General features: G+C 44.8%; 1 protein-coding gene across 5 annotated transcripts in view; it reads left to right on the forward strand.

Annotated features, from left to right (window-relative positions):
• Nucleotides 1–20076, forward strand: part of NAV2 (neuron navigator 2) — a 691715-nt gene that overhangs the window by 594961 nt on the left and 76678 nt on the right. The window contains exons 1-2 of one of the 5 annotated variants that reach the window (XM_069471199.1): nt 10568–10807; nt 11102–11144. The exons of the other annotated variants lie outside the window; for them this stretch is intronic. Coding sequence (XP_069327300.1) covers nt 11119–11144 — 26 coding nt within the window. The 5' untranslated portion in view covers nt 10568–10807; nt 11102–11118. Of the gene's footprint in view, nt 1–10567; nt 10808–11101; nt 11145–20076 lie in introns of those variants that run through there. 5 annotated transcript variants of the gene reach the window in all.

The following is a 20076-nucleotide window of genomic DNA, read 5'->3' on the forward strand; positions in this document are numbered from 1 at the left end:
TCTCTCTGAGTTTTCTCTCTCGCCTTGACTCTTCTCAGCTTCTTCTTGAGGTGCAAAAACTTCCAGAGAGCTTTCCCCGCCCCCTGGCAGCCCACAGAGATTTCAGGGACACAGGGAGAGGCAGGCTTGCAATCAGCATCTCCAGTTTGACCCTAGGACAGAGGCCCAGATGAAGATCATTCACACCAAAGCTGTGTCCAGGCAACAGCCAGCAGATTTTGGAAGAGGACTTAACCAGTGTGGGAGATGACTAAATTTAGACTGTGTATTTCTTTTTCTGCTGCTTGTGTCTTTGATCTGCTTGGCAGCTGAAAATTGAAGTTTCTCAGATCTTTTTTTTTTTTTTTTTGGCCTGGTTGTTTTGCTAGATAAACCATTTGCACAGAGTGGTGCGTGTGTCTGCACATGCTTAATTTCCCTGGCATCTGATAAATGTTTTGAAATCGGATAATGCTGGAAGCATTTTTCATTACCTTAAAGTGCTTTGCTTAAATAGAATTGATTCTTTTCCTCGATGGCTGTGTTACTGCTTTTTTTTTTCCCTTTAATGAATAAGATCACTCTAACTGCTTTCCCTTCTTACCACTCCCGTCCTGTGTTTGCTGGCAAATGAGACTTCACATCCCCACGTGACTACACAGGTGTCAGTGAGACCTCCCTGCCCTTGGGGTGGGAATTCGGGATTCCTACTCTGTGATGGGGAGAGGTGAAGGTGTAAAGCAAAAGCGTGGGTTGGACGTTGGAGATCTGAGGGTTAACCTTGGTTCTGCCACTAAACTCTGTGACCTCAAGCGAGGGACTTCTCCTCTCCCTGAGCTCACCCAGGGAATTAAACCAAATGGCTCCCACGTTTCTTTCCAGATCTGAACATCTAGGGTGACCTCAGTTTATCAGATAACCAAACCTGTATAAAATTTGGGATTTGATTATCCCAAATGCAACGCCTGGAGGTGCAGGTGTTGTTGAACCGAGGAGCTAGAACCTGTGACAGATGAGCTGAGAGACAGTGTTGTGGGTTATAGCTTTCCGTGGGGTGGACACATCACTTAAAAAATGCTGACTTTGTCAAAGAAATAACATAAAATGCAAACAACAGAGTGAGCGTTCTGAATTGGGAAACAGAGCTAGGGTAATTTTATTAATTCTTTGGGATGTCTGCATCCCTGCTGCCCACAGCTTGTCCAAAAGCAGTGAATGCCTATGAGCTCCCAATCCCTTCTTCAGATAAGGTTCAAACTCTGTTACTCGGCTTTCCTACGAGATCTGGCTCCTGTTATTTCTTACCCCTTTTTTTCCTGTCTCCAACCACTCTGGATTACTTGCCCTCCCCCCCTAAACCATCCTTTCGCCTTCTAGCCTTTACAGAGGCATTCCTTCCACCCTTACCCCATCCTTTCAGGGAACACATTAAGTGTCACCTCCCCCAGGAAGGCCCTCCCTAACTACCCCCCACCAGAGACCAGATTGAGTGTCTCTCCTATTTGCTTCCACGGTCTCCTGAACTTTTCTGTATCATAGCAACAAACACATCATATTGTAAATGTCTGCTACCAGCCTGTCACTTCATCTGTACTCTAAGAATCTTGAGGATGAAGACCTGTCTCACTCCCTCTCGTTTCCTCATTACCCAAGCCAAATGAGGAAGTTGCTCAGACAGGTAGACTAGCTCCAGTTCGCGCAGCACACAGCTTGTTAGTGGAGCCAGGCTTCCCTCCCAAGCCTTCCTCCCTCAAACGCCAGCCCTCTTCCATTCTGTAAGACTTCTCACCCTGACCCCATCTCCCCCTAATTGTGAAGACAGCTTTTCTCTTGAGACACCTTCTATGATCTCATGAGAAGCAGTGGCAAAGAATGGAATTTGTTTTCCAGACCTTTGGTTTAGAGCCTCATTTGCAAGATTGTCTGCCCCCACGGATCAAGACTGAAAACAGGAACACTTAGGGTGATTGGCTCAAACAGCACGCAGCCTGCCGTGCAAACAGGGGCTTAATAAGAGTGAGTCTCCTCTTTTTCTCCCTGGAGTTTGACACGACCTTCCCATCCCAGATGCGTTTGTGAGATAAATGTGGCAGGCCCTTTTTTTTTTCCCTTTGTGAATTTTGAAATCCAAACACACCTCTGCCTCTTGGATTCCAGCAGCTTTAAATTGTCCTTGGATTTTTTTTTTTTTTTTTAACAGACCCAAGTCTATAATATGTGTACAGCTGTGGCTCTTATCAGAATGCAGACATGCCTCTCATTACTGCTAATTGCAGTTCTACCACCGGGTGATCTGGGCTCAAACCTCCAAGTTCTGTGACTGGTAATCTATTTTATAGCATTGGCTACATAGGATACATTACAGTATCTTCCAGGCAGCTGCTCTTTAGGTAAATTAATACCTGGGGGTCTTTTTTTTTCCTCTAGGAAACTTTAAGTACTGTAACAGGCTTTCATTTAAGGCTGTGCAAGGCTTATTTCACCAGATTGCTATTTAGAAGTTCTAACAAAACACCTTTATGAATAGCAACTGTAATACCCTTAATCCGCTAAACTTCCTGACATTTTAAACTAAGTGGATTGCTACGAATGAAATCAGGCTTTCCCATCTCTCTCCTCTCTTCCTTTCCCCAGCCCTGCCTACGAATCCTCAGAACCAAGGTCCTGGGCTGCAGAGTCTTTCTTGCTATTAGTCCACCAAACTAGAAAAGACCAAGAAACACGATGCAATTTCTCCAGACTCCAGGTTTTGTGATTACCTGGCCTGACCCACATCTTTTTTTTAAAAAAACAAGGTTTGATGAGATTTCTGTTTCCGATCAAAGCTTAGGATTTTAAAAAATTAAATGTGATTCTTGTTCATATTTAAAAAAAAAAACAAAACTCAAACCTATGTTTTATTATGGAAAAGTAGAAAATACAGATAAGCAAACAGGGATAAAAGAAAAATTTATGTATCCTAATATTATAGAACATAATAATATATAATATTATAGGATATAATATTGTAGGGTATGACACAGAGAGATCTGCTGTTAACACCTTGGTGCTGTCCAGATTTTTTTGACTCATGTAAGCTCATACACATTTTATTTTTAAAAAGACCAAACATTTCTTGAGTACTTACTATGAGCCATGCACTGTTCTAAACTCTTTATGTGGATTGATTCATTTTACAACACCTCTAGGCAAAAGAACTCATTGTACAGGGCGGCGAAACTGAGACACACTCTGCAGCATGCCACAAGTCACACAGCCAAAACTGGCAGAGCCAGGATTTGAAGCTAGAGAGTGTGACTCTATAGTCTTTAATTTTAATTGCTGTACTATCCAGCCTCTAAAAAAATGAGAGGTGTTTTATAATGTAATTTTGTGTAATAATTTGACACTTATAGCATGAGCATCTTTTTATTCATCGACATCCTTTGTAATGGCCACACAGTATTCCATTCTATGGAGGACGCATAATTTGATTAACTCTTTCCCTCCTAGTGGATATTCAGGGTGTTCCACTCCTTTTGTTCTTACAAACGACAATGCAAAGACCATTCTTGGGTTTAATGTATGCACACTCGTGCGTGCTGCAAATAAAGCCTGTATTCTATATTTTCCTTATACTTCTGACATCTGTGTGTACAGATGATGCTCTGGAGGCACTATAGAAGAACACAGTCTTGAGTATGTTCTGGCTACTGGTGATGGGGCTACCCTGAACCATTCACATACTTGTATCCATACTCCATTGTTCCTGGTACCATGTTTGGGAGAAAGTTGGCTGAAGAATAGAGTTTCTGTCTAGGTCCAGCTAGTTGCCTGCAGCTGAACCTACACATTTAGCATCTGTTCGTACTGTGCTCTGAATTGATTGGGAATGTTTATCTTTCTCTCTAAACTTAAATGAAGGTGCAGAACTAGAAACTACCATGATGGTACCTACTGAAGGAGTCACCCACTCCGGGAGTGGGGGGTGGGCATTAGATAGGGTTATTGTCAGCATATCTGTAATAATACTTAGCGAAGTGGCTACTGGTAAGGTTAAAGAAAAATCATCCCCAATGTGCCAAGTACCAGGCTCAAGGCAAAAATTCAGAGGTGATCAAGAGCGGTTTCTATCATGGGCTCTTAAATCAGAAAAACTGGAGCCTTACCAGAAGTGTGGTCTTGGGCATGTTACTCAAACCACTGTTCCCCAATTTCCTCATATAAATTGGGACTAATAATACTTCCTGCATAGGGAATGTTGGAAGGATTAAATAAGACCAGAGAATTCAGCATCGTAACCCCCATGATAAGAACTCAAATGAGAGGTTAAGACATCCCCAGAAGGACACTGGTTTATGAATCAGGCAGATCTGTGTCTAGATTTTGGCTTTAACATTTATTGGCCATGTAACCTTGGGCAACTGAGCTAACATCTCTGAGTTGTAGATCATCTTTCCATTACTGTAAGTTGAGGATAATAAAATCTATCTTACTGGGGTATTGTGAGTTTTGATATCAATGTTATATATAAAGTTCGCAGAGTCCCTGGCACACAGTTGGTTTTCAGTACTGATAGGAAAATTCCTAAGCACTTACAGTGTGCCGGCCACCCCGTTTTACTTCTCTTCCTCTATTCAAAGCAGGTTTTCTAGTAGAGACTAATGGTCCAGTGGAAAAGGTTTAATTCTTAACCAGTCTGTAACTTTTCTGCTAGCCTCCCCACCAGGCAAATACCTAGAATGAGTTGGGCTCTTTGCCAAACTTTTTTTTTCCCTTTTGACTTAGACAAGATTGTGGTTTAGAGATTGTGGAAGGCTTTTTGAACCAATTTTATAGTCCCTATAAACTCAGAAGGGAAACAATGAAATACCAAAGCTAAGGTACAGAACAGGTTTTCTTACAAGAGAAACTACAACCTCACGGAGTTGTAGGAAGGGTTCTGCAGGATGAGGTATTCCCAACATTTGATTCAACACCTGGCATCTCGAAAGTCTGCAGTAAATTCAAGGGCTGTCCCCAGCAGGGGACAGACAGATGGATCCTGAGTCAAATTCACAAGGCAAAAGAATTTTCTTTTGAGAAGGGATTTCAGTGGGAGATCCAGGGGTGTAGTTTTACAAAACATTCATACTTGGAAGGGTCTTAGAGGACGCTGGGGTGGCGGCCTGCTCACAGAGCAGGAAAGTAATCTGAGAGCCACAATCAGGAAGTGCTTTGGCCAAAGTCAGCGTGGTGACAGATGTAGGACAAGAGCTCAGTCCCCAGCTCCTGTCCCAGTGTTCTCGCCTCTGCCCTGCAGCGCGCCCCCAGTGTGGGAGCTGCGACCCAGGCCGGTGGGAGAACTTTGGGTGCAGGAAGGGAAGTTAGATCGGAGTCCCCAAACTGTTGGCTTAAACCACAGTCTGCCTCAGGGGGAAGCACCTACAAGTTTCCTCTCCAGTCTCTTCCTTCTCCCCATCATACTTCTCCTTCCTCACCCACAGCCTCTCTCTCATGTCACCCTGCAGGGGACACACTCAAGGATGTTCTTGGAGCTTGACCAATGTTAGAAAAAGCCAAAGAGTAGCTTTGAGATACTTCATTCATTCTCCCATCCAACTTAATAGAGACAATAGCTCAGCTGCAAAACTGAATATTGGAACTCTCAGAATTCTCTCCGTGCATCCCCAACACCCTCATACAATACAGATCCTTGAAACCGATGGTGTTTGGCCTCACGTGTCCTTCTTGGAAAGGCTGGCGTTCTGGAGTTGAGGTAGCTGACTACATCCTGTCAGAAAAGACATCCTTGGTGTTGGACTGAGGACGGAAAGTCTGGCTTTGTGAGTTGAGGCTGAAGATGCCAGCACCCACCTAGTCGTGTTCTTCAGCTTCCTCGGTCCAAGGTTTTGTTAACAAATCTCTGGTTTCAGATTCCGAATGGGAAGGGCACAAACTTGGATAGCAGATTGCATACCCTTCCTGATGAATGAAGCCTTCTGTTTAGAGATTGAGGAGTGTGTGCTTTTACGTGTGAGTAGCGTGAGCACCCACAAATGTGGGCTCTAGACAATCTCAAGAATGAACCAACGAAAGGTAACAGAAACTGCACCGTAAGATAAAACATTTGAAGCTGAAAGGCAGCTTGTTCTGTTTTTGCAATAAAGATTGGAAACAGGTAAGTGTCACCTCCTTACTGGGAAGGTGAGGAGGCATCTACAATCTGTGGGAGCTCAACCCGCTTCCCAGGACCCCACGTTCTTAATGTTAACAGGAAGGGAGGCCTTCCTGTTCATCGGATAGTCCTACTTCCCAGATGAGAATGGAGGAAATAGACAGGTGAGAGATGCCCGGGCACAGTGACTGGCCTCCGCAGCTCTGGATGGACGCCTCACCAGGATCCGTTGTTCCCAGTGGGTCTGAGAGGTCTCCAGAGGGTAGACTTTCTTTTCCACCCACTTACCAGGCTCCAAGCGTGGCAGCCACCTTTCAGCTCCTCCAGCACAGCCAGCCACCCCCTCCCTCAGGCCTTTGCACCTGACATCCCTGTCCCCTGTCTCCTCCATCTGGAACACCTGGCTTCCCTCTGTCTGGTGGCCGGCTGGCTCCCTCTTGTCTTTCATGTCTTCCTTTAAATGTCACTTCCTGGGAATGGCCTTTCCTGGCCATGCTATTTAAAGTAAGTGCTTCCTGTGACTCCACTTCACAGCAGCCTGTTTATTTCTCTCATCACTTTCACCGTGGCCTCCCCAGTGATTTTACTCGTTTGTCTTCTCCAGGTAAAGAGCCCTGGCAGGCTGGGCCGTTCTCTTTCACTTCCCTTTATACTCCTTGTGTCCAGCCTGGCATCCGGCGCAGGTTCAGTGCTCACTATTTGTTGAACGTTGTTCATTTCCTACCCCAAAGCTCCCTTGTCTCTTACGATTTCTGTTGAAAATCACAAACTCCCCAGTGTTAGCTCCTGTACTTGCCAAACGTGGCTGAGCATCCCCGGAGTATTTCTCCCCTTTCCACGCCTGCTGCAGATCGCACCAAGTGAAATTTCACTCCAGGCTGTGCGAGGTGTCTCACATCTTCTTTTAATGTCTCACATGCACCCATCTTCTTTTAACCCTTTATCTTCCCATTCTTGTTCATGGATCCAAAAGAGCTTTCCTCCCTCCCTCCCTCCCAGTCTTTGTCCTGTTGCTAGCAAGCCAGAGGAAAGCAACTGAAGTGAATGTAGGACTGGTTCCCAAATTAAGGGCAAGGGCAAGCAGAAAGGCTGAGCAGTCAGGGAGGCGGTTGTTGCAGGAGGGAACTGGTGGCAGTTTGGTCCACGGTTATCTTGCTGCAGAGGCTGAGTTGTGATCAAGTTCAAGTTGTACTGGGGGGCTATAGCCAACTTGTTAATGGATTATATAGGAAGTGAGAGGGAAAAAGAGAATTAGGATGGCTAATGGATAGTTATACTTTGAGATGGGGAAAGCTTTGGGAGCGGAGGTGCCGAAAAATTGGAAGTTGGAAGCAATAGTTTTATAAAAGGTGCATTTGATTTCAGATGTGGTAAGTATACAAAGGGGCCAGGCTGGAGATTACAAACTTTAGAGTTGTGTACACCTAGGATTTGAAGCCATGGACGAGATCACCTAGGAAAAGATTGCAGGTAGAAAAAAGAAAGGGACTAAGGGCAGAGCCCTGAGGGTCTGGGGAGGAGAGAAGAGGAGAGGAGAGGGAGCATAGAGACTGAGAGGCACAGGCAGCAAGGGAGGAAGGAACCAGGCGTAGATGGCGGTGGGAAGGCCAAGAAGAGACCTGCTCAAGAAGGAAAAATCTGGGTGCTGCATGCTGGTGAGAACTCACGTGGGGTGAGGACGGAGAGTTAGCCATTGGCTTTGGCAAGAAAGAGCCATTGATGTTCTTGGGAGAAACAGAAAGAGGTCTTAAGTGGAGTCGTGGGGACCAAAGTCTTGACTGGCGGTTGAAGAGATGCTGGGATGTGAGAAGTACAGAAAGCTCCTCTGAGGGGTTTTGCTAGAATATGGAGCAGAAACTGACATGACCGTGGAGAACATGGGCATGGGGTCAGAGAAGATTTTGTTTTGTGTGATGTGATAAGTGGTATATTGCTCAGCCAGTAAGGAAAAGCCAGCAAAGAGGGAAAACAGATTATAATGGAGAAGGAGCAAAGTGTCTTCACTAGTATTGTTTTAATAAAGTACTTATTAAAAATAAGTGAACATCTTTTTAGATTTATTTCCATGGTTTTCTGTTTTATCTAATTATGTACTATATTCCCAGAATAAAGTTTTCTTCTATTCTTTCATACCTGGGTAGAATTTGTCAGCTACTTTTTGTTTAAAAAGGTCTAAGTTAACATCATTGATAACATCATTTCTATGGAGAAAAATGTTGAGAGTTCTAGAAGGTCTTTGGAATTTGGCCTGTTTAGGAGCAAAGGTCAGAGATGCCAGGAAGCTTGGCTCTTTGACAGGAGCAAAGGGCCCCTGCTGTCATGGAGTTGGTTGATCTACCTTCCCTTTCTCTCCCCTGTTGCCTGAATGGCTCTTGTTCACGCTGACCTTTATCTTTCATGGCCCACGGGAAAGCCCTGGCTAAATGTGAACCTGCAGCCGCAGAGAATTCAGAACCTTTCATATTAAAGGTGTGATTCTTTAAGCCACAAAAAGATGACTGGGGCCCCCTTAAAGCACTTTGTCTTATGCATTAAACTCACCCTTGTAAAGATTATGCATAATTAAAATGATATATGTAGTGTTGTAGGATATTTACATCAACTTTTATAAAAAGGAGAAACTTTGTTTATTAACCCCATGGTTAATAAACATATCACTTATCAAGAGCCAAGGTGCTGACAGTGACTTGCCAAGCTCTGCTCAGGCCCTCTCCTCTCTCCCTTTTCCCCCAGGCCCTCTGGCCTGGCCTCCTCTTAGGCCCAAGCTATTCGTTCTTTGAATGAACTGCAAGTTGTATCCTGTCTCAGGGCCTTTGTACTGACCACGTCCTCTCTTGGAAGTCTCTTACCCTCAGGTAGTCACATAACCAGCTCCCACACTTCATTCGGATTTGTAGTGAAAACCCTTCCCTCAGGCCTTCCAAAGCCACCCCATGTAAACTTTCAGATACTCCTCTTGACAGATCACATTCTCCTCTTTCCATTATTTTGTTCTCCTTAGCATTTATTGCCAATATACTATATAATTCACATTTTGTCTCATTTATTTTATAGTTCTAACACTAACAGATAAGTTCCATTAGAGTAGGGATTTTTTTGTCTATTTTGTTGACTACTGTGTCCTCAGCACTTAGAAGAGTGTTTGCCACATGGCAGGTATATACACATATTACACATACACACATATAGAGCGGATGCTCTGTAAATTTGTAAGTTGAATGAATGAATAAACAAATGGATAGATGACATGCCCTAGTTTATCTTAGTAGCTAATTGGGATTTTTACCTATTTTATTTGCTTAGAGCAAGGAACAATTGTAGGAAACAGTGGGCAATTTTTAATGTGTGTATATATGTGCATATGTGTCTCCATACACAGTCACCATTCCATTCCCAAATTAACCCAGAGGTTGACCAGATTCTCAAAAAAGTCATGTTGTGTAAAAGATAAACTCAGTTCCAGAGACAGCATAGAAGATAAGGAGTGGTTTGAAGCATCTTTGTCAGCCTGCGCTTGGGTCTGTCCCCGCTTTTTTGTCCTAATAAATCTGGACTACACCCCTGTCCCCCAGACTCACCCTCTGCCCCTCCCCCTGCCCCGCCGCAGACACCCCAGCAGTACTGCAAGTGGAGGAGGGCCTTAGGGATGAGATGTGAATGATTAACTTTGGTTGGGACTCCTTCAAGATCACAATCTCTGCTCCTAGACTGGTTTGCTTTTTCATTCACCTGGGAAGCACCACCAGACCCCCCCTTTCCAATTTGAGCAGACCTTTTATCCCCTCCCTCTTGAGTGGGGGAGGAATGGCTCTTCATTCTCCTTTGAAAAGCTGCTGTTTGCTGAGCAAAGGCTGACCACACAGAGACCTCGCTTGGAGCCAGTTATTGCTTCCTTTCTTAGCCACCCCCAGGGCCACAGTCCCCACTCCCCCATCCCACTGGAGGGGCGGCCCAGGGTAGGGGGGGAGCCTTTCTCAGGGAAAGTCTTTGAAAGCTGCCAGGAACCAACTGGTAGGATTTTTGGAGAGGGAATAGGGGTTTGAGAGAGCATCTTAATCCTTCATTTTGAAATAAAAGCTTGTGGCTATAACGTAGTTTTGCTTCTGACTTCTCAGTAGTAATACAGTTGTTCATTGTTCATAGCATCTGTTTACATAGTTCCTTCTGAGTTCCTTGATTACAGGTTTTAATAGGGATTAGTTGGTGCAACCCCTTCCCTTACCAGAGCTGGAACTCTCTCTGTCCCACCTCCCCTTCCTGCCTCTGCTTACCATAATGCTTAATGTAGCCACTGAGATTGTTTTTCTTTTAAAATAAGTAGCCTGAGGAATCAATGCATATTTTCACTGGCGCTGCATCAAACTTAACATCACCGGAAATAATGTATGTCGTCGTTAACTGTACAAACAGGTATCGTTTCCCTTCTAGGCTCAGAAGTTCTCCCTGTAGGCTAATCATTTTAATCAAATGCTTTGCATTCAGACTCCTATGGAATGAGCTAAGAAATGTTATGGGCAATGATTTCTGTGCCATTGAAAGTAGCACTTAGGGTTGAAGAGACTTCTTCCGATGCTTTGGTACAGTCTGTGGGGATTTAAGATACTGTTTCACTTTTAGATTTTGTTCAGCTTGACCCGCTGTTACAAACTCCCCTGGGAGCATGGGGAGGGCTCTTCCATTCAGTGCTTTACGGTAATGGTTTCAGAGTTTGGTGTTAGCATTTGCTTTGCTGAAACTTTTCACAGCTGACTTGATACTGGCACTCAGGCCTGACCTCTCCCTCCTTCAGCACTTCAGAGGTTAATTTTGTTGGGGGATCGGATTTCTTTCCTGGGCTGGGGAATGGTGATCCCCTGCTAGCTAGTCCTTTAGTAACACAGTTGCTGGTGCCAGGATTCCCCTGGCCCAGCGTGGGCTGGCTCCGCTGGCTGAAGGAGTTGCCATCCTGTGAGATTCATTCAGCTTCTTTGTCCGCTGTTCTCCAAGGACCACGATGTAGAGAAATGCTCTGGCCTAGGAACCTCACAAGGTAGGACGATTTCCTAAAATTTCCAGGGCGAGGGGCGGGCGTGTATACTGCCTTGCGGTTCCCTGGCTGGGATTGGAAAGCCAGGCAGAGCAGCCAGTGCTGCAGCTATGTGGCGGTGGGTCGCTGATCAGGAAATTCAGCACCTTCCCTCCCTCCCACCCTCCCCACCGCCTTTCACTCTAACCTCGATGGGTTCAGAGGAAGCTGGGGCATTCCCCACATGTCCTTGGTCCACCTAGACAGTTGAATAATAATGTCAATGTTTTCCAGACCATCTTATCAAAGTAGGCTGCTGAGCCTGAAAAACTGGGTGTTGATCACCGAGCTGTCTTAAATCCTTATTCCAGATTTTTTTGGGAGATTTTTCAGTCTGGTGGGGAGGGTTGAGCTGGAGAGAGGCAGTGTGGACCAAGGCAGGGGCTGCTGGTGGCTCAGAGGGCCCTGATTAAAATGACTTGTTGTGGAAGGTTTTGTTTGGAATCTAAGGAGCCTGGTGAACTTGCGGTTGTGTTTGCTAATATGGTAAATTACTGGGTGGGTTTTTTTTTTTTTTTTTCTGGAAACTAGGCTCCAGGAGAGATGGCATGGAAAGTTTCAGCATGAGGGCTTTTCTTGCTTTGTTAAGACCTATATAGCTGCCCAGGGGAAGCATATTTCTGTTTTTAAGCCAGACAAGGAGAGAAGAAAACAATGTTCATTACCACCTACTATGTGCCAAGCAACTAGCAGATATTGTCTCATTCAATTTCATTGCAAAGCCAGCAAGTTTAGCCTCAGTTTTGAGATGAGACAGTGGGAACTAAGAGAGGTTAAGTAACGTGATCAAGGTCCCACAGCTAATAAGAGGCAAAGCTGGAATTGAGACCCAGGTCCACTCCACCACCTTACCTTTCTTGGGGGCCTTGGCAGATCAGCTTGGGATGGTTATATCTGTAATTTTAAGTGTGGGTTCAGCTGGATGAAGGGCATGTTTTATTGCGGACGATTCACCAAAGTGCACATGATGCTCGCAGCATGGCCTGCCAGGGCATCATCCCAGATTCTGCCTGTTTCTGGGCGGGAGAGGGCTGTATATGAAGAAGCAGCTCTGCTTTGGCAGTAGGACCTAGGTGGGAGTCCTCTGATCTCCCTGAGGCTCCTGGGCTGCTGATGGATCTGGCTGGAGCTGTGCTTGTACCTGGCTCAGGGGGGCTTGATCCCAGGTGGCAGCCAAATTGGGGAAGGCTGACATAGCTGAGGGGCTGGCCTGGGACTACACCCTGGAACTCTGGGACTGCCGCTCAAGAAGCCGAGTTTATTGAGTCCTGGAGGGAGAAGATGTACACCTGACATGTTAATGCTGCCCCAAGTTGTTGGCACTAGCTGTTCACAGGTGTGCTGGGGGTGCCTGATTAGCTAGGGTGGGGCTTCTTTTGGGTTGTAGAGCTGATTTTAAATGGTGGTTTCTTGGCCTGAGTTCTCGTCCCTTCCCTCTTGCCCCAGAAGGAGATAGCTTAAGGGCAAGCCCCTGACAAACTATAAAACTGAGGCAAGCTTGGTTTTGGGAGACAGCAGCCTCTATTGGCTGCCCTGGGGCAATTGTGGGTTTGTGCATTCAGGCTCCCAGATCCCCAAGATGTATTGGGAGATTGGGGGGGTGGGGTGTCAGGACTCCACATCTTATTCTACCTAGTTTTTAGATTTAAGGCAACCAGCCAATGCCCTGTCTGGGATTTGCCCCCCACCCACCTTTCCTTCACTACTTAGACATGATGTTTTTGAAAGTAACTTGATTGTATTTAAGTGTCCTGGGCTTTTTGGATAGCAGGTGGAAGTTCTGAGTTCCTATATAACCATGATCTATTTAAGATCATCTTTACCTCTGTTCTTATGTTGAGCCAATGTGGTTAAGAAAAGCTTGGGTTTCAGAGTCAGGTGGATCTGGGTGCAAATGCAGCTCAATTTATTAGCTCCAGCACCTTGGGCAGGTCACACAGCCTGTGTAGGCCTCAGTTTTCACATTGCTAAAAAGAGGACATTAATAGTTTGTGCCTGATAGGGTAATAGAGAGGCCTTTGTGGGACGGTGTATGCAAAGTGCTTAGCATGGTGCCTAGACCCGTTATTAAAACTTTTAACCTTGTGTAAGTTTTCATTGTTATTTTCATTAGATCTAATGTGCTGAATTCTGTTGCTATTTAGGGGGAAATGAATCCTCTGGTAAGCAGAAAACTGGGATGAATTTGTTGAGCTCCTTGGCAAAAGCCAGCCGGCAGTGGCCCAAGTGTCAGCAGCCTTCTCTGGAGGAGCCTTAGAGGAGAGAGAGCTCTGTGTGGCTGAGGTCAGCAGACACGCTGGTGCCTATTGTAACAGTGAGGGTCTGAGGCATCTGGACCCAAGCTCTGAGGTTTCTAACTTGACCAAGCCCCTGAAACCAAAGGGAGAAATTTCACGCTTACTCAGGGGACCACCTACTTGTCAAGGAATGAGTTACCAAAATGGGACAAAGGTGCTTTGGGGTGAAACTCAAGCCCGGGGAATTCTGATCGCTGCTAAATCCCCTTGCAACCCTCTTTATGGGGTTTGTGTTTCCCTCTCTCCACCCCAGATCGCTGGCCTTGCAGCTGGCACCGTCTATAGAAGCTGCTTCTCCCCCAGGACACTGTCCATTTATGGTAGTAAGAAGCAAGTTCCTGCACTAGAACTTTATCATATATTTCATAATGTGGGCCTGGATCTTCCTCCTGCAGTCCTTGCAGTCGCTGGATCCTGGGCTGCCCCTGACACGCACTCCCGTATGCCTGGAGATCTGTACCTAAATCTGTGCTGTCTGATTTGGTCCTGACCAAAGGCTTGAGAACTGCGTGTTATTAGCGCTGTACCCCCCAGGAGGAGACCTGGGTCTTCTGGAGGTGAAGGTGCTCTGACAAGGTAAATGGCAGAGTCAGGATTCCATCACAGATCTATTTTACTTTTTTCTGCAGAACTTGTACTGCCTCCATCTGGAGCCTCCTGGGATTAGTGGTAGTAGGTGAGACTATGTTTTCTGGGCTTAGTGTCTAAACTTTGCCCTTGCATTAATTCAAGCTCAGGTTTTGGGTCTTTTTACATCAGAACTGCAAACCATGTAGGCTGGAACCCAGAGAGAGGTGGCTTGCTTGTGGTTTTAATTCAAGTAACTGTGTCCACCTTGGTATGGAAAACTTTGAAGTCCTTCCATTGCACATATTGGTCTTTAAAATGTGTAAAATGAATAAACAAATGAGGTGGTGAAACACTCTTGGATCTGTGTTTAAATCCCAGCTTCAACTTTTCCTAGTTATATGACCCTTGGGCCTATTTTCTCGAAGACTCAATTGCATCATCTCTTAAATGGGTATAGTAGTAGTATTTATCTCATGGTACCTGAGACAAAATATGTTAAGTAACAACGTGGCCTGACATATCTTAAGCTGTTAATACGTGTTGGTTGTTACTTTTATTATAGAGTTGGGAGGATTAATTGAAAGGCATTTAATACAGTTAGCACAGGGGCTGACATAACTTTAAACTTCAATCAAGTTGGCTATTGTATTATTATCCTTCTCAGATAGACTACAAAAGACAGGGCTCTGCAGGAGTCCTGTTACCTTCTTTGAAGGTGGATTTTCTTAATAGGGCCCAGCGGGGGTTAGAGGACATGATGCTCCTGAGCAAACCTCCTGGGGAGGAAATAGTTAACATACCTGTTTGGTGGGAAATGTAGGTAGCCAAACCCTTTCCCTTCCCCAGGGGTTACGACTAAGCCTACGGGTTGGGCTTGCTCACTCATCCACACCAAAGGACCTCATTCCACTTGGGCCCTGGGGTTTCACGGGAACAATCGCCTTGAACAATAGCCAGAAAACAAGTTCCACCAGTCTGGGCTTTGTGCAACTGAATGCAGCTGTCTGGCGGGGGGCACGGGGCTGTGGAAGTGGGCTCTGCCTTGATTCTGGAGCAGAACTGGGAAGTTGAGCAGGTAAGGCCTGGGTGCTGGTGGTGGTGGCTCTGAAGTGTAAGTTTAGCCACCTGGAGAGAGGCGGACGGAAAGGCTGTCCCAGACTGGTTCTGAGGACAGTAAGGGCCACCTGGAATCAGACTGGGTCTTTGGAGTTTGGAGAGGATTAAGATCTTTGCTTTGTGAAGGCTGCTTTCCACAACTGTGATTATAGTACTTTACTTCTGCTAACCGGGTGTGGTTTTATTAGTGAGCAGAGAAGAACTAATATATACCGCAATCTGATTTTTTTACAACATCATTTAGTATGTCTTTCCCTTGAATAAACAACATTATCTCATAGGGAGTTCGTTTGAACAGTGTAATGATCCTCCCTCCGGATCGTTCAATAACTCCTCTTTTGCTGAAAGCTGGGGCGTGTAATTCCTGGTGGAAAAATCTGTTTAATCATCCCTCAAACCTTGGGATTCTATTTTGCTTTTTTGCTTCATGAGAGATGAAGTTGTAAATATAATATCACATTAATTCAGGACCATTACAGATTCCTGCTACTTTTAAGTAAATGCCCCCTTCCAACCACGAAGAGCTCGATATTAAAAACTCGTCCAAATGCGATGTGTTTCTCGGGTCCTAGAGAAGTCAGCTTTACCTTCTCAGGTCTATGGAATACTTGCTTCCCACAACAGTGGGGCAAAACAGGAAGTGTTTGAAGCTGAAATAATTTATGATTCTTTCACCGGCGTTTTTCATAGCAGATAGCTTGTATGCTGGCTGTTAAAATTGTACTTTAAGCCCTCTGAGTGGCATTTGAATTCCTGACACAGTGATGTCAGCATCTCTTGTAAGACTCTGAAACTGGATCTTCTGGTTTTTTGGCCCTTCCGTTTTTGAATAGATTTTCTGCTCATTTTTGAAAAGAGCCTTTTTCCTTCACATCTGTATTTCTCCGAGAGGTAGGGGACAAACAGTTGAGGATTTGAGAGCTTTGGTTCTGGTTAAAATGCTACATATTGGCTCAAATGGGGGTCTCTTGATACACTTGGTTGCTGGTCACAGGTGGAGGTTCTTTTGTGATTCAGGTGGTTAGCAGCGGTTTCAAAGCTGATCTGTATGTACTATATCTCTGTCACAATCTATATGTCACTCCATGTGTTATCTTTCTGGTTAGCTGGAAGGCTGTGTGGCATCATTATGCCCTAGTTTGAGTCCCATCCTTCTGATGAGCTTTGGGTCCTAAGTTTCCATTTCATCCAGGGGGAAATGGGAGTGGAATAATACGTGTAATGTGCCTGGTACAGTGCCTGGCATATTTGCTAAACACTGTCAGTGGTGGCTATAAATATTGGGCAAGATCACATACTATTTCTTTGTGGATAATGGCCAGGTCCGATGCAGACTCTCTTATGAACTGGGTTGTGGTGCCTCTATGCTAGGGCTTGTGAACTCACATCCAAGGGCCAAGCAGGTAGCATCTGTGCATTAAAAGGCTTACTTGGGGATTATGTCAAATGCGAGAGCACACCTCTGCCTAGACAGGGCACTTACTACTCAGGGCTAGCTAACTGTCTCCTAAATATAAGATACTGGCATCTATTTCAAATATTTAAAAGACTCTGTTTGGGCTTTTAAAAGTAATAATCTGAGGAGTGAAATCAGCAAGGAAGAAACCCAGAGATCAGGACAGAGAGTTGCCCGTTTAGCAGCTTTTACTGAATGGGATGAGATGCTTCATTGGGACCTTCAGTGTGTCCCTTTGCCTTTGTACTAACTTTTCTCTGAGCTGCAGCTCGCAAGATGTCAGAAGGGAACCTTTGGGATGGTTTAGTCCAGCTCCTTGTTATGCAGAAGAAGAGACCAGGCCTGGAGAGGACGTGCCTTGTCTGAACTCTCACAGGACAGTTCTGGGGAGGCTGGGCGAAAGCCCGGCTCTCCAGCTTCCTGGGCTTTGTCACGTCCATGCCTGGAAGGGCAGAGGAACACAGCAGAGAGCGCTGGTGGCCTGAGCTTTGGAACGCTGCCAGACTAGTTCCCTTTCTTGGGACTTGGCTGGTGGCTCTAGGAAGTATGTCTGGAACCTGTGCAGTTTCCACTTGGTGCCCTTTGCTCATCTCCCTATTTTATGTTTTCATTTGTGTCTTAGCTGTGTTTTTGCCTGTCACATCCACTGGATTTGCAGTCAAGGGTGGGGGGACAGCTCTGGGTCATCAGCTTATCACCACCGCCTTGCACAGTGCCTGGCACAGGGAGGCCACCGGCTCCTGGATGAGAGAAGAAATGAATTCAAGGCCCCTGGCTCAGGGTCCAAAAATGTTGAGCTTACAAGTCTTGAAGAAAAATAGCAAATGTTTGATGGAATTCCTTTAATCTGCCCAAGGGCTTAAAATAGGTGACAGCCATTTTTAAATCTGATCACTGGTAACTCCAGTTATACCACTATCTGACTTGACCAACGTAGGATGTTTCATTGAGTAGAGAACAGGTTACATGGCTGTGATCTGGCCAGGAAATGATGCTTTTGCATTGATTGTTCTGATGAGTCAATGGAAGCATCATCTTGCCATTTCTCTAGATGTCTCAGCCAAAGAATATTGTCAGGTATGTCTATGATATGCTATCTTGAAAATAAGAACAAAACAAAACAAAAAAGATGGGGAAACCAGCTGAGCTTTGTGTCCCATACCCCTTTTAGTTTCCAGGAGGAGGTTCTGCCTATTGCCCAAGGTTGTCAGACGCAATGTTGTCTCCATTAACATTTTTTGAAGCAATACCGGAGCCCCTTTTAAAGTCATGCAGTGCAGAGCTCAGGTGAGCTGGAGAGGCAAAGACTAGTGAGGAGAGGAGATGCTGTCTTGGGTTCATTGATTCTGCCAGTCGTTCATGTAAAACTTCATTCAAAAAATGAAATCTGCTTTAATATTTTTTAAAATGTCTTCTTTTTAAAGAGTGCTTTTGTGCCCTAAAATAACTTCTTAGAATTAATTAGGTTTCAATATTTAATTTATTGAAGTTTTAATTTTTAAACCTAGATTTTCTTACAAATCTCATCAAATAAGTATTTTTGTATTAAATTGACATCATTTTCACTTAGTTATCAATTAGTACTTTACTAATTCAGACTTAACAGATTGAATCTACCTACACAATTAGCACTGTCCACAAACTCAGATAATTAAATTTCCTTAAATATCTAAGACTGCATTCATAAATTTAACATACCTGGTTTGCTTAAGTTCTTCAACTGTCTGACAGGTAGACTTACCTGCCAAACAAGCAAGATCTTTCTAGACACTTAATCAACTCTTGCAAATCAAATAAAACGTTATAAATGTCATAGATTATTATCTTAAACATTTCAATTCTATTTTAAGAATCTTAATCCAATTCTTAAATATTTCATCTTAGGAGTCTTAAGTAAAAAATTAATACTCATTTAAAATTGAAATCACAAGACTGTTTTGTCAGATTTTCTAATGTGCTACATATTCTTCTAAATGTTATAAATACACAGAGATTAATTCAATGATCACAGAGCTTTAATCTTAAACGTAAGTATTAATATTATGATTTGCTTCCATCTCTCTTTGTCTTTTGAAACCTTTCCCAGACTTTAAAATCGTACACACCCAGCTGAGGGCAGTCAGTCTATCATCTCAGGTGGGCTCAGGACCCTCATATGGTTTTTCTCAGTCAGGATATAGGAATGGTCAAATCATACCCCAGAATTGATGTTCCAGAGTCATAGCTGAATGCACTGCCGTTCTTTCTGCTGTGTTATCAGGGTCCCCAGGCCCCTTCGCTGGAATTTTGTTTCGCCACATAGTAAACACAAATTCTGTGGGTTTCTTTCAAGTTCCAATCTTAATCAGTTTTCGTAACCGCTTTCGACATTTATTGCCCGATTGGGGTCAGTGGACTTTTGTACCCCATCCCAGGTTGTACCTCATTTCCTTTGCCACTTGATTAGAGTCAGCTAATGTCCTTACTGCCTGAGTGAATTCTGCGTGCTTTCCACATTTTTCCTGCCTGACTCTCAGCCTCATGTCTGGAGTCACTTTACAAACAAATTGCAGTTCCCCATTAGTTGGCCTGGGTTCGCCAAATGACCAGACCTAAGCAAACTGGTTTTGAGCAAAAGAAAGGAATTGATTACTTCTCACAGCTGGGTCTCCCCGGCTGCTTCTGGCTTTAGGAATGAGGGGATACAGCAGCTCCATTGATGGCAAAGGCACATTTCCATCCCTCTCCACCCCGCTCCCCTCTGTGCTAGCTCTCTTCTCAGGCAGGTGAGGAAGAGTCAGCCCTGGGCAGCACTAGGCTTCCTTTATACTTTTGTTCTTTTTTGCATTTTTTGGTGCTTCATTCTTCTCGGTGCTTCTGTGTGGTCATGCAGGTTTGGAGAGTGCTGCTTTAGGCAAAGTTACAGAGATCTTTACTGGACTCCACAGCTGTTAAGCTGGTTATGTACAATGTGACGCTCCAAAGAAGGGTAGAAGAGGCAGCACGTTCCCTTGTTGGGACAACATTGCCATCACGGAGCATCTTGTGGAACTAGTTTTCCTTAGAATACCTCTTGAAGCTCACAGACCTAATCTTGGGGGCTCATGACCATTTGTACCCTGAATGTTGGGGAAGGACAAGTTAGAACTAAGTGATTTTATGTCGAGATAAACTTGCTGGGTGCAGTGGCTCACGCCTGTAATCCCAGCACTTGGGAGGCCAAAGCAGGAGGATCACTTGAGGCCAGGAGTTGAAGACCAGCCTGAGCAACATAGCGAGGCCCCTTTCTCTACAAAAAATACAAAAATTAGCCAGGGGCAGTATCATGTGCCTGTAGTCCCAGCTACTCAGGAGGCTGAGGCAGGAGGATCACTTGAGCCCAGGAATGTGAGGTTGCAGAGAGCTATGATGATGCCACTGCACTCTAGCCCAAGAAACAGAGTGAGACCCTGTCTTAAAAAAAAAAAAAAGATAAACT

This window comes from Eulemur rufifrons, chromosome 6, assembly GCF_041146395.1.
Source record: "Eulemur rufifrons isolate Redbay chromosome 6, OSU_ERuf_1, whole genome shotgun sequence".
Taxonomy (NCBI): domain Eukaryota; kingdom Metazoa; phylum Chordata; class Mammalia; order Primates; family Lemuridae; genus Eulemur; species Eulemur rufifrons.